The 14,601-nt window shown below is 43.0% G+C and overlaps 1 protein-coding gene across 1 annotated transcript in view; it reads left to right on the top strand.

Moving 5' to 3' along the window:
- The first annotated feature begins 3,783 nt into the window (after positions 1-3,783).
- Positions 3,784-14,601, top strand: part of npas1 (neuronal PAS domain protein 1) — a 28,087-nt gene continuing 17,269 nt past the window's right edge. The window contains 2 exon segments of the mRNA XM_035680038.1: positions 3,784-3,917; positions 5,278-5,516. Coding sequence (XP_035535931.1) covers positions 3,823-3,917; positions 5,278-5,516 — 334 coding nt within the window. The 5' untranslated portion in view covers positions 3,784-3,822.

The following is a 14,601-nucleotide window of genomic DNA, read 5'->3' as shown; positions in this document are numbered from 1 at the left end:
AGTTGTTTTTTTTTTTTTTGCATTTTTTGGTTGTTTTTTATTTTGCCTTTATTTTGATAGTTAACAATCAGAGGTAATAAAAAAACACATCGCAAATGCTGTCCGCATCATGTTTCACAAATGGCTGTCACTTGCAAGTGCAGATAAATAAGTCCTGTGAGGCTCTTGTATGCTTATGCGTGGGTCGGAAAGATGGAATTTGTTCTGATTAGTGAATCATGTCAAAATTAACGGGGGAGCAAAGGATTTTAAATTGCATCTTGCATGTTTTGCAGATTTGGTGAAACGGGCTCCAGGGACGTCTTCTATGCAAGAAAACACATTTGTCCTACTAAAATCAAGTCCTTAGATCACTGAATTTGTCAAAAGTCATAAACTATTCTACTCTTCCTATGCATTGCATATAGGCATGGTCCTGCTCTTCACCTTTGCAGGATCGCAGCTTGCATGCTGTCTCCAGTGGGCCATGAGAGCTCCTCTGTTTCCACATTCACAGTCTTGGCCAGCCTCTGTATTGGGCCCCAGGGGTTGGGGAGATGAGGCATAAAACAACCATGTCTCTACCTAGGGGAGCTGGTGGCATGGCAGTGGGGCCATTGTCTGTCTGCGTGCTGTTTGACTTAAATGTGTTCATTTGCCTGATGCCCCTGACTCCCTACAGGGAGGGGCGGCTCGGGGAGGGGAGGGGCACGCTAACGAACCTCTGACAGCTGGAGGCCCTAATTAAACGTCCCTGCTGAAAATAAACAGAGCAGGAGCCAAGCGAGCATCCAGAGAGAAACGCACGGCAAACAGCGGCTGTGAACGCTCGCCGCAGCGCCCTCCTCTCTGTTGCTGTTGAGACCGTGCCAAGGGAGCATGGCTCTATAGGGTAGGGGTCTCAGACACACACTCGCGTATACACACGCGTACGACACACTTATGAATATGTAGCACTGCAGCAACACATTGTGAACACCTGCGGTCACACTTGATACAGGTTGATCTCTGCAGCTGTGGGCACTGTATGTTTTTCACTCCTCTCAGAAGTCACACTTCCCTTTTCCATATATTTCCCACTGTGCTATTACAGAACTCAGCTCTGTTGAGCAGATTGTTTCGCATTCTGTCTAGATGACACTTCTGACATTCAGCCTGTTGTGCTGCTAGCTAGCCCGAGCATTAGCAGTCAAAGTGGCGGGGTCCATTTGGGTGAGTGCATTAATGGGGCGCCCAACCTGCGACAAGGTTATGAGGCTGATTGAATAATTACTGTGGAGGCCCCTGTCCATTACGCCCCTGTTACTGCTCAGATAGACAGAGATGCAGAGAGAGAGATGGAGAGATAGTTTGAGACAGAAAGATGGAGGTAGAGATTAGATAAGGACAGATAGGGTCAATTAAGAGATAAACATACAGGTATGGGATGGAAAAAGCTGTGTGTGCATGTGTGTGTGTTTGTGAGGCAGTGAAAATTTGAGAGTAAATAATTTCCCGCCTGTGTCTCCTTTTTGATGTCTCCGTCCTACTGTAAGCAGCCTAATTTGGCATGTAGGGCATTTATCCAGGTGAGCTAGAGAAGGTGACAAAGGTGAAGTTGTTAGACAGAGGTGCGCTGCCCTCTGCTCGACCCTGTCTTCTCTTTACCAGACTGTCTGAAAAGAGCGCTGTCAACGTTGCAGGCTGCAAACTTGAGGGCAAAAGATATAGGTTTCCTATAGTTGAATAAAGCTTTAGCCTTAAACATAAGCCTAGGACAAAGTATTCTGTCAATGTAAATGCCCTGCGAAGAGGTTAAATCTAGGGCTGGATAATCGACGCAACTTCATCAGTCTCTTACTGACTTTATATTTACTTATATGGCAGTTTTAAAGTAAATTGTCTGAATCCCATATAATGAAACTTTGAGTAGTAAGTAAACATTTCAGACTTGGTTAGTGTGACACTAATTTTACTTTTGTAGACATGTTCCTGTACTCACTTTTCTCATTTCTCTAGTGATGGCAATGTCGGTTGGTCCACCACTTTGCCCCAGAGTGAAGTAACATATTTCTGTTGAAATGTGGTACAGATATCACAGAGACTGAAGTCTCCTGACTTTGGTTGTCCCCTGACTTTTCCTGTAGCACCAAAATTAACATTTTTGCCCAGTGTCTTGATTTATAATCAAATATCTGTGAAACCAATGACATTGCATCAGCCTCAGCTGCACTTTGTGTTCTCTGTTTATTAGCTAGTGATAGTATGCTATCAAGCTAAACTAAGATGGTGAACATGGTATACATTACACCTGCTGCTAAACATCATTATGTTAGCATTGTCATTGTGAGCATTTTATCATGCTGGTGTTAGCCTTTAGCTCAAAGCAATGTTGTGCACAGACTTACAGAGCATGGCTATAGACTCTGAGCATTGAGTTTTAAGTACAGTTTTAAGCTACATCGCTGCATTCTGGTCAAACATTACATGGTTGATGGATATATATTGGGTGGTGCACATTTTCACTATACCCACTTCTTCAGTTCCCATTGAGGCCAATCTCTTTATCACTGGCCAGGGACCATGTTAGCAGTAGAAAGCATAAATCCGTACCGTACTTTCGCTGTCTAAAACTACTAAAGGTAAGTGGATGACCCGATCTCCCCTTTAAACATATTCTTTCTCTGTGTTGAATCCCTCATTGACTCTGCTGCCTTTGAAATTGGTCCAAGAAGTTTTCATGCATACATTTAATGTTGGCTGTTTTAGCCTAGATTTGTGAAATGATATCTGCCAAACCTGCCCAGCTTCTGCTGACCCCTCTTAGCCAAGGTCAGCATAGCCATGCTCAAACTCGAGACATAATCCATTTTCTACTGCCCCGGCAAAGCTCTACTGAGTTGATTGTGCTGACCCAGCCGGGCCAAAGAAAAAGAGAGTCAGAGAGTGAGAGGAAGTAAGAGGGAGAGAGAGAGAGGGCATCTCAGGCCCAAGGGCATGACACCGTGGTGCTCGGGGCCACACTAGCCCTTTAAATGTCAACACAGCATAGAGGGGAGGGAGGGGAGAGGAGCGGGTGAGGAAAGGGGAATAAAGAATATTGGCAACTTCCACTGCAGGAGGGCAGTGTTGGAGACTGGCAGAAGGCGGCAAAAGATGATGAAGAGTAGGCAGTGGACAGCATTGTCTTTGGAGATGTTTGCTTTAAACTCCAGTCGCAGACAAGTTTAAATATTCTCTCAGGGATGAGAGGAGACATTTAGAGATCTGTGATTTTCAACTTAATTGTGACTTCAAAGAAGGCTTAGTGTTTTGTCTTATGTCTATTACCTTGGGAACAGTCTCTGACCTTTATGTGAGCAAGTACATACAGTACCTAATTGCTCTCTGTCAACCTTTCTTTCTTTCTTTTCTCTCTCTGTACAATTAGACCTCTAGTCTTACATTTTAAGAAATGCAATTTTTCAGATAGATGAAGTAAGAAATCATAAGGTGGGTTTTCATTCAAGCATTTTCATGCAAATTATATTCCATTGAATTAAAAGGGCTGAATGGGAATGTTTTAAATTTTTCTATTGAATTAAGGCTTCATGCTCACTCCAAGCTTAAAAAGTACTTTTTTCGGACTTTTCTAAAATGTGTTAAATTTGACATCACAAAAATGCCACATATGCTGTCCCCTATAAAAGTCATTCATGACTACTTTATGGCTGTTATTGGTGAATAAAACAACCTTACTTGATTCACTGACTGACTTTTTTTCCCTCCCTTCCCTCTCTCTTGTGGTCTAGGTCTGAGTCTGTCACATCCTCAGCCAATCAGAGCCTTCGTTAACAGCGGCGTCGGCACGTGATTGGGAGAAGGATGGCAACCATGCCGTTTGTCAGTGAGGGCAAGTGTGTGAGCGTGGAGTGGGATTTCCTTCAAGGACTGCTGGCCAAGCCTCCCACCCTGCCCTGGTGAGACACAACACACACAAACTCACACACAAACATGGATACTGTATAAGCCTGTGTGCATGCCCATGAATTAATCTCTGCAAGGTGAAATCCATGCATTAACACCCTTGCATACACTGACAGCCTGAAGTAGAATTTCCTATCAATGAAACACAATCCAGAAGACATAAGTCTGATCTCCTTGGTGCTACATATAACCTATATTGTTGCACACCTGCCAATCCTGTCAGAGCTGTGAATCCCCTCCCCTTAGTGGGAGATTAAGTAAATTTGGCCGGAATTATTAATGGGCAGTCATTTACAGGCGGATATAAAAACTAAGCAGAATCAATGTGTGTGTATTGATTGTTCTCGGTGGCTGGGGTCGAGGCAGTATAATAATGAGATGTTACAGAGGCTGGCAGCATGAGTCCACAACACACACACACACACACACACACACACTGTTTTCACTTATTAGAGAATAGCAGGGAGAAATACAACAGCTGTGTCAGCTGATTAAGATATAAACATATGTACACACACCATGTACAGCCCTTTTCTTTGTTCTTTTTTTCACTCTCTCTCTCTCCTCTCATCTCTCCTCTCACCACACACAACACACACACCACAACACACACAGCACTGGTGGTCTTTCTTAGGATGAGAATCAACAACACAGACACGAGGGAGAAAGGCTGGTTCTTCTCCTCCAGCTCTCATTCTCACTCTCTTTCTTACACACACACACACACAACCACACACACTTTATTCTAGCGCAGCACCGACACAAATTGTGAAGTGGCTGTGACAACATAATTCCACCACTCAGGCCCCATTGAGGAGAGTCAATACCCAATCAGAGAGACAGGCTACCTGAGCCCCGGCCCCCCTCTGTCACTCTGCCCCTCCCTCTTCTATTGATCCCTCAATCACGGCTTCAGCTCACTAGCCCGGGACCATATGGGGGGGGGAGAGATAGGCAGCCAGAGATTGTGTATGTGTGTTCACATATGGATTTTGGAGCAAATGGCATTATTAGGACTCTGCTCCGGCAGATAGCAGAAGGGAGTTTGTCTGTAATTACCAGGCCAATCTGCAATGGGTCATGATGGAGATTGTTTCACTTGAATTGCAGGAGCCATTACCATCATATGTATTTATGAAATGAGTTTTCTGGATTGATGCTCAGGTCGTCTTTGTAGCACAAGAATCAATCAACAGGTGGTCAGTAAATGGTTATTATGTGATACCCCTTACCACTTTCTCCCATCCTACGCAGTGCTGATTCTGACTGTTTCCTCTGCCCTTCTTTTCTCTCCTCCCTGCATTTATCTATTTCTTCCATTTTACTTCTGCCCGTCCCTTGTTTACCTCTTAGTCTCCAGAACCTGCGTAAAGAGAAGTCTCGCAATGCGGCTCGTTCACGGCGGGGGAAGGAGAATTTCGAGTTCTTTGAGCTGGCCAAAATGCTTCCTCTGCCCGGGGCGATCACCAGCCAGCTGGACAAGGCCTCGGTTATCCGGCTGACCATCAGCTACCTGCACATGCGCACCTTTGCCAGCCAGGGAGACCCGCCCTGGAGCCCTTTGATGGAGGGAGACAGCAACTGCAGCAAAGGTGAGCAAAAGGGAACACCTAAAAAGAAAGGTTAATGTAGAGAAACAGACTTATGTCTGTGGGAGTGTGTGTGGGTTTGTGTTCAGTTCAGCATCTGATTGCTTTCAGAACACACCAGGAACTCTGCATCTGTCTGTTATTTCCCTCCAATCTCTCTCCTTTTTCTATGAAGCAGATACATAAAGACTTGGGATACTAATGTTTCACTCAAGTTAAATTTGTGTCTGATCGCATCTTTCCACTGAGTATGCATGCACCACTAAAATATAATTAACGTTCTGTTTGAGAACACAGTTAGTAGGAAACAGGGCCGTAGCTACGATTAAGGACACTGAGGTCACGTCCTCTGCACTCCCTCTGACAATTTGAGGTTTTAGCAATGTGGGGAAGTTAACATTCTGCATTAAAAAACATGGGCTGATTCCAGTATATTGTAGACCTGATGTACTTACATTTTATTAATCTTAGCCCAAGAAAGGATTCATGCTCTATTTTCCAATTTTCATTCTTGGCAGCCTTTAGAAACAGCATTTAGGCCTTCATGTTGGGTACGGGTAATTAAATGTCCATATTAGTGAAAATATCCCCCCAAAATGAAGGCCTTTTGTTGTCCTGACATTCTGGCTACATTCCTATTTTTAGAATTAGTTAATTGTTAGGTTAATAATTTTAGGGATTTGTCAGGAGTAGATTGTGCTGTTTTAATTGTTGGCAAATTTAAACTTTGACAAGTATTCAGCGTTAAATGGAACATGGTTGTGACGGATCATTTCCCGGCTCAGGACTCTTGCTGTTCAGCCTATAACAAAATTACACAGTAGAGATAAATATGCTGATGTGTGTTGCCAATGCACACAAACCGCTGAAAGCCATGTTTCATCTTGCATGTGTCTTTCAATCAAAAGCAGTCTGATCTGCCCACTTACTCCCGCCCACAGAGACACCCCACACCACAAAAACTCACTTCGGACCAGGACAATTATCCAGACCCCTATTAGCAGCCATAATTACTTGTGCTGTGTATGTGACACAAGCACGTGTCCATTCACAAGCCTGTTAGCGTACATGTGCACATACAATAATCATACAAAGGCTTTGCATTCGCTTGTTTGAGTAAAATTTATATGTTTTGTTTCAGTGTGTGCGAGTGTGTGTTTGAGTGTGTGAGAAAGAACGAGATAGATGATACACAAAGAGGGAGGGAACTATTGGTGCGATTTGTAATTACAGAAATTAACTATATAACGAGGACAGCGTAATTACGAAGCCTGTCTAATTGCTACTATTACTGAGGGGAAACGACACAGCTACAGTACAATTAGGGGTGTGTGTTTGTGTGTCTACATGTGTGTTCATGCCAGTTCTTGTCTAATTTGAGGAAATGTGAGAAAAAATTGTCATGTTAATAGCCTGTTTTAGTGTGACTGAGTGTGGCTTGCTTTACCACAATATGTACCACACATTCCTGATATTGTGATAGTTTTAATAGTATAATAAGTTGGGCTGAGTATCAATAAGGCTAATAGCAATTAATATTTTTCTTAAAAAAAGGGACACTACACTGATTTACACATAAAGTCAGTTTAGTTGTCATGTGGAGAACAACTCATTTTGTGAAAACAGTTGTATAAAATCTTCTGTTCGGCTGAGACACTCTGAATTTATAACAGAAAGCCTGTTTATCAGGCAGGGATTCTCTAATGTAAAGACACTGCATTGTGGGAAATATAGGATCCAGTGTTTGTGGAGCTTGGACTATACTAGGGATTTAAAGTCAGAATGTCCCAAGCTCTACTTCTTTCACTTTCTTTCTTCTTTCTTTACCCAAACTTTAACTTTAACTTTAAGTGCAGAACTAAATCACTGGAGTACCCCTTTAATTTTAGGAATATAAACATGTTATATCTTTTTGTAAAATATGCCAAACATTTCAAAACATCAGTATTTCTTGTCTTAACATAAGCTTCCGTAAAAAAGAACTTTGTCTAAAGAAAATAGTCAAAAATGATCATAGTTGTGAATTTGCAGATCAAATAATAACTAACCAATTCTAAAGCAGTCTACCAATTACTGAAAATGACATACTCCATAGTAATGTTTTGAGTAGTACACGCTAGTATTAGTGTGTATAAATACTACAGTAATAGTATGTGTTCACTAGTAGTAGTAAGAGTAGTGACAACATTAAACATTTTTTTGCCAAACAATTCTTCATTTTCGAGTGTGCTGTTGAACTATTGTCCTACAATTCAAAGCACAAAAGACTCTCTCTCTCTCTCTCTCTCTCTCTCTCTTCCTCTCTAAAATAAAAACTTTAAATGGCAGTGGCTTTTCAGCCTCACAGATTGATATGCCTTTTTAAGAATAGTCATTTCAAGTTGTCATAGCAGGAAAAGCTCAGGTGTTACTAATACCATTAACAATGGCTTTGTTAAATGCACAATACCAGGATCCTGAAACCGAAGCAGCTAAATGGACTTCAGCCATCATTCATTTTATTGGTTACACCTCTGTTTTTCCTGTACTGAATCGTCTTCTGTACATTGATTAGGTACAGTAACCTTACCATTGATTTTTAGGTATGCAAAAGCAATACAGGACAATATGACGATTAGTGTACTTTACACCATTAGTAAGTAACATGGAACTGAGACAAGACAATCAATCTCATTATCTCATCATTACCAATGTTTAGTGGTACATACTCTTTCAGTCTGTACTTTACAAACCATTGAGGATCAATATCCTAATAGCTGTAATAATAAATATCTAACCAATTAATAGCAATACCTCACTGTAACCCAAAAGTATCCTAATCAGAGAACTTGTATTGTAAATACCTTTATGTTGAGCCCTAGTCTATGGCCACAGCATAAGAAAATATACATTGTTATGAGTGAATCCACTGGGATCCATCGATATCTAATCAGCCATGCAGCGCTGCACAATCTGAATGTCTGAGCGATATCCAAACAGTAGCACACTTACACACAGCCGTGGCCTTGACTGAGCTCTACACGTAGTGAATTGTTTTTTCCTCAGTGTTCCAGGCTTTCCATGGCCTTGACAGAAAATACCTGCTGTTTAGAAAAGTCGGTGTGCAGATATAGCCGTGCTGTCCTGTGCATGAACTGGACGCCTGGTAGAAAGACAAATGCGAGGTGTGCTGCTTACCCTACAATAAGAACCACTTCTCGCACAAATGTGAGCCATAACTGTAAATATATGGAATCCTGCTGCAGCCACGCGAAGGTCAAGGAAAATTGCGCGGCACTTGACAAACACAATGAATTGAAACACATTCCAGCTACAGACGGTATTACAATCTGAATTATCTTCAACATTTCTTCCGCTGGTTTTCTAGAGTATTTTATTAAATGTTTGGAGATTTTTACAAGCAGGTCACACAGTCTCAGTGGGGCCAAGGCTGAAAATGCGATGCTAATTTGGACATCAGTTTGAACAAGTCTACCCACAATGCATTGGCAGGGTTTTAAGTGTGATGCATGACTTTAATTCCGTTAGTGGAATGTGGTCAGAGATCCAGCTGAAAGGGAGAGGAGGATGGAGAGGAGGGGAAGGGACAAATGTAGAAGGAATAAAGAGAGAAAGAGTAAAGGAAGGAGAGGAGTGTGAGGAGAGAGGAGAGGAGGAGGGGAAGGTTGCATTCCTCCGCTCTCCCTCTTGTCCGAGGGTTTTTGGACAGGGGCGAGGGCCAGCGGAGAGGGAAGGAAGAGGTGGAGGGCGGAGGAGAGGAGAGGGATGGAGGGAAGGGGAGGGGCCGGTGTGGCTTTTGTCTGCTTCCCACGTTTCAAAGCCAGTCTTGAAAAATGAATAGACAGAGGAAAATCAATTGCATGACCTTCACAGAGAGAAAGAGAGAGATTGAGAGAGCAGGAGAGGGGGGAAAGAAGGAGGAGAGAGACAGATTATGGAAGGAAGGAGCAAACGAAAAGGAAAGGCTAAAGGGAGGAAAAGTAAAATGACCCATGATGTTCATTCAAATTCAGTGTGAGAGAGTGTGTGTGTGTGTGTGTTTGTATTTGTACCTATTTGCACAGCGCACTGAAGGACTAGACCCCTTTATTTCACATCATTCATATTTCAGATCCTCTATGTTGAGTAAATTTTGCTTTGGGGGACTATTTCCTTGCCATTTCACATGTTCCCTGAAAGGGTAATTCATGTTTTCTTTAAACGGAGTCTTATTTTTGTAGCTCATGATAACATTGCAATCACCATGCTAATTGCTGAGACCTGGGAACAGCAGCAGCATTGCTAAAAAGCAGTCTGACAGGGCAAGACACAGAAGCGAACAGGGGATCAGACAGGTTGTAAACAAGCTAGCAGTTTAGCCAGATCAACCACTTGATTTGGAGTTCAGTAGGTCAAACATGAATCAGTTTGTAGTAATAATGGAGTTGGAGTAGAGGTGGGAGTTGGAGTTAAATGTTGCTGTTTGTTTTCTTTTCCAAAAAGGTTGAAGGTTTACTTAAAGAGTAAAAAATGTGTTTTACCTCTGACCTCACACTGCATCACTGTAAGGTGTATTCAGAAGTGTGCTCTATTGCACCTGTGACCACACCCAACAGTGATGTCATGGTGTACTGACACACCCTGGAGAACACCTGTACATCACTTCACCACCGAGGTGACAATTTGATCGAGTGGAGGTCAGCAACAACATTATAAGTTGCCCTTTAAAACCTGTATGATCATCGGAATTCTTGCTGACGCGGACCAGTATTGGATTTTTTGAGGCAAATACCAATATTGATATAAAAAAAAACCAATAACATATTGACCAATAGTTTTTAACAAAACACATAACATTAACAAATCCCTTAAATGTTAAAAAACTGTTAAAGATCAAACATATCTTTGGCATTCCCATGGTGCAATTTCCTGTTTCTTATCAGCCTGCACATTAGTTAAAACCAACATGTCTGTGATAAGCTAATATCTACAGAATAATTAATAATATAAGCCATACTGATAAATAGATTGGTGAATACAATATTATCAGAATGAATATAAGCTCTTGCAAGAACCAGAATGTGAACAATTAAAAATGTCCACTGTTTGGGAATTTTAAATGGAGCATTTCAGGTTATTATAGATTAACCTTTTTTTTTTTTTTCTTTTTAATTTAATTTAAGTCAAATTTTTGGTTTGTGTGAATTCTCTCTCCATAAAATCTGTAGCAACTCAGCCTTTAACAGATGCAATACGGCAGCTGGAGAGTCTTTTACAAGGTACAGTACAATGACAACTCACTGCCAGCAACAGGGCCAGCTGAAGTGTTTTACTGTCTCTGTTAGTGAGGTCAAACACACCTCTCTTCTCCCCAGCGTTGGTGACATTGACTTTTATTCTGCCTCCACTTGCTCCCTCTCTCTCCCCCTGTCTCCCTCTTCTTTCACTGCCTCCGTCTCCCTCCCTTCGCTTCTGTCTCCCCCACCTTTTTGCGTTCTCCCTGCGTCTGCCTCCCCTCTAATTCACGGCGTTTAAAGCAGCCGGGGCTTTTAAGGGAAGTTAATTGCACTCAAATTATGTTCGACCGCGAAAGGAGTGAGGGAGCGACGGAGGGGAGACGGAGAGACAGAGAGACGAAGAGATGGAGGGAAGGAGGGTGGGATGGATGTCAGAGTGAGAAGATAATTGCGCCAGTGAGGGACGCTGCGATTAGGGTCACTCTTTCTCTCTCTGTCTGTCGAACAGCCGAAACGTCACATTTGGATGGTAGTAAACAACTTGGCAGGTGATCAGGCTCTTGTTTTGAAAGGGTGAAACTACGGCAGTGGAGCAAGACTTGAGAGACAAAGATGGATAAGAAGACAGAGAGAGGGGAGCTTAAGAGGGAGACAGAGGGGTTCACTGCGTCTGTTATCTGTTTGGTTCCCATGGCAACATCCTAACCTGGTTAAAAAGGTTGACACTGTGGGGGTGGAAAGGAAGATGGTGTATATGGTTATGTGCACGTAGGTAGGGGGATGTATAAGTGTGTGTTCGTGTGTGTGTGTGTGTGTGTGTGTGTGTGCGCGCGGCCATTACTCATGGACTTAACTGGGACTAAATTATGTATTAGACAGAGGTATAATGAAAATCATTCAAATGAAATTTCTATCTTTTCTTCTCGTGGAGCGCTGGGGAGACCCCGAGAATTGACCTGCGAGTCAGACTATAATTAACGTGTCCGATCGCACCCAGTCCCATTCTGTCTCCTATTCCCACAATGAAATTAAACCTCGCGGCAGAGTCCTGGGAAGCTAATGAAATGGGAGTGTGACAAAAAGGGCCGATCAAAGATCTCAGGCGCGCACACGAGTCTTGCATCCAGGTGTACATGCATGTACACAGAAGCAACTTGTGTCTTATTTTCTTGTCTTTGTCCATTGTTTTCTATGATAGCATTGTACTCATCGGTGTAATTGCTGAGATCTGGACGGGGTGAGGAATGAGTCATCAGACAATCAGACCAAAATGTTGGTAATAATCTCTTATTGCTGGTGCTTTAATTGGGCCATTAGTCACCGGTATAAAGTGCTGGCACATTAGATTTCTGTCCAGCTGAGGATTATTACTGGATCTCGGCACTTTTTATTGCATGTAGGTACCTATGGTGTATTTACTCTAAGTTTTGGGCAAAATTGGTCTGATTTCTCCTGAACAAGCTCAAAGAGGGAAACATTTTAAATTGTGTGAGATAAAACATGCGTTGTGGTTCAGTTTGAAAGCTGCTGAAACAGCTTATCTTTCCACTGGTGCCTCTAAAATCCTGTCTGTAAATCTTCTTTTCATAACCCAACAATTATTGCATGTAAGTATTACATTATCCAATTAAGTGATAACCTTTATCACAAATTCCACAAAAGTACCTTGAGGAGTTTTTGACCACAAGGTGCATGTGGAGCAATGTTTTCACAAGTGTAGCCCTGTCCTGTTTTGTATGCGGATGCACTTGAATGTGTGGTAGCGGATTTCCTGCGATCCCACTGATCAACAGTTGTGTGGCGTTAACGCGAAGAAGCATAGCAATGTGTCCTGAGGCAATGAAGAAGAAACTGTTCATAAAATTGATGCACATTTTTGAGGAAGAAGGAGATAAATTCAACACTAAGAGATACATAAAATACATTTTGGGGAGATTGAAGCTCCCATTTTTATCCCAATCCATCCACTGCTTATTGCACAAGATGCACTATTTGCACTTACAACTATGGTGAGTGTGGTAAGTCAAATTTGAACCAGAAAGTAAAGTCTGAAAAGTGTGATAGATGTGTACAAAGAACCATTTGAGTAATAATTATCATTAGTCTTCCTCTTCCAAATAAGTTTGGCTACTCTGGGTGTTTGCCTGGGACTTGTAGATTGTTTAACTACATGTGTTTGTTGTCCCATTTGACCTATTTTTAGAGATAACGCCACATTCGCAGATCTCAGCAATGAACTTGGTGACTGCCACTGATTTCTCACCCACGGGAATGATGGTCATAATCTATAAAAAACTTAAGAATCACAGTTTTCTGTCAATTCGGGGTCATTACCAAACATTTTTGGGTTTGGGTCTGCATTCCCAGATCTTTGCAGTTATTTTGGTGAGGGAGAGTGTTTTTATTCCTGACCGAAATGAACTACTTAAGAAAATAAAGTTGTAAAAAAAAAAATAAATTTTACTTTTAGTGATTTTGAACAAATCCTATTCTATATTATAGAAAGTGGATATTATTTAGGAGGCAAGGCAGAAATCATGCAAGGCGGCCCTCACTCTCTCACACCACTAACATATAGAAGTAGGGGGTTCACAGCACCACTACAGAACAGGATCTTTTTCTCAGGGGTGAATATACCAACACCGCTGTGAGACTCTCTCCTCTCTCACATGTGCCACACGTTCGTGGCATGCGTCCACACCACACAACCACCGGTCCAGTGTTTTGTTTCCTGGCTGCCCCTATTGTACCCTGGGCGTCTTTAATAAATTCGGTCCTCTGATGTATTTTGTGTGTGTGAGAGTGTGTTAGACTCATTCCATCAGCCCTCCTGGCCTCATGGTCACAGCCAGCATTTCCTCCGTCCGCTAGACACTACTCAGAACTACTGAGTCAACCCACCGTCACCTTCACTCCTCTAGGGATCATGCGGGCATTGAACTCAGACAAGAGCAGACACCACATTGGCCATATATTTCTCTTCAATTGTTTAGGCATGCCACAATATCACTATGTGTGTGTGTGTGTGTGTGTTTGTGTGTGTGGTGGTGTGTCTTTATGAACTTCATCTCATGTGGTCAATGAAGGGGGGTTGCTTCCTCCCAGAAATCCCCAGCCACTGCAGCTCCATCGCAGGGCCCCACACAAGGAGCCTGACTCAGGCCAGGCAGAGCAGCCGAGATGGGCTTTCCCATCCCCCTTCCAACTGCAGCGACTGGCCTAGGCCTGAAGGGTCCCAGCACCAGACCCCCTCTTCCATAGCCCTGAATGGATTGCCTTACCCCATTTATCCCATCAACCCAACTATGTCACAGCAGGGTGAACCCCAATCCTCACACACTGCCACCTGCTGGCTAATTGGCTCCGGCACACCTCTGCTAATTCTATACAATGTGTGTGGTCGTGTCGTGACCGACGGACGAGACTCGAGGACCGACGAGCGAGGACTGTTCTGTGGTGGCTGGTACGTGCGCGCGCGTATTTGTGTTGTTTAATCGGGAGGCCATTTGTTGCACTGTGTAGTCTGTGCATTGACGACAAATTCATCTGCCTGCTGTCGTCATTCCCTGGACCAGTGGTGCGTGTGTGTGGTGTGTTGATGTGTGTGATGATGCTCCTATCAGCTCTACACTGGAATGCCCTCCCTACCTTCTATACTCAATGAACCCACACTCCACAAGAGGCCAGCCTGTGCGCACACTATATGTTGCGTGCCTCGTGGTGTGTGTTGTCGTGTTCCGACCCTCCCCTCCTTCCGTGTTCCAGTACCATGCCTAACCCAGAGCAGCGCTTTCATTTTCCTGTCATAACGTGTACTTCGATTACCTCCTTCCCCTCGCCTCCTCGCCCAGACAAAACACAAATCACCCTCT

This window comes from Morone saxatilis, unplaced genomic scaffold (genome assembly GCF_004916995.1).
Source record: "Morone saxatilis isolate NCDOM2014 unplaced genomic scaffold, NCSU_SB_2.0 Contig8, whole genome shotgun sequence".
NCBI lineage: Eukaryota > Metazoa > Chordata > Actinopteri > Moronidae > Morone > Morone saxatilis.
This window is presented reverse-complemented; position numbering and strand designations above follow the sequence as displayed.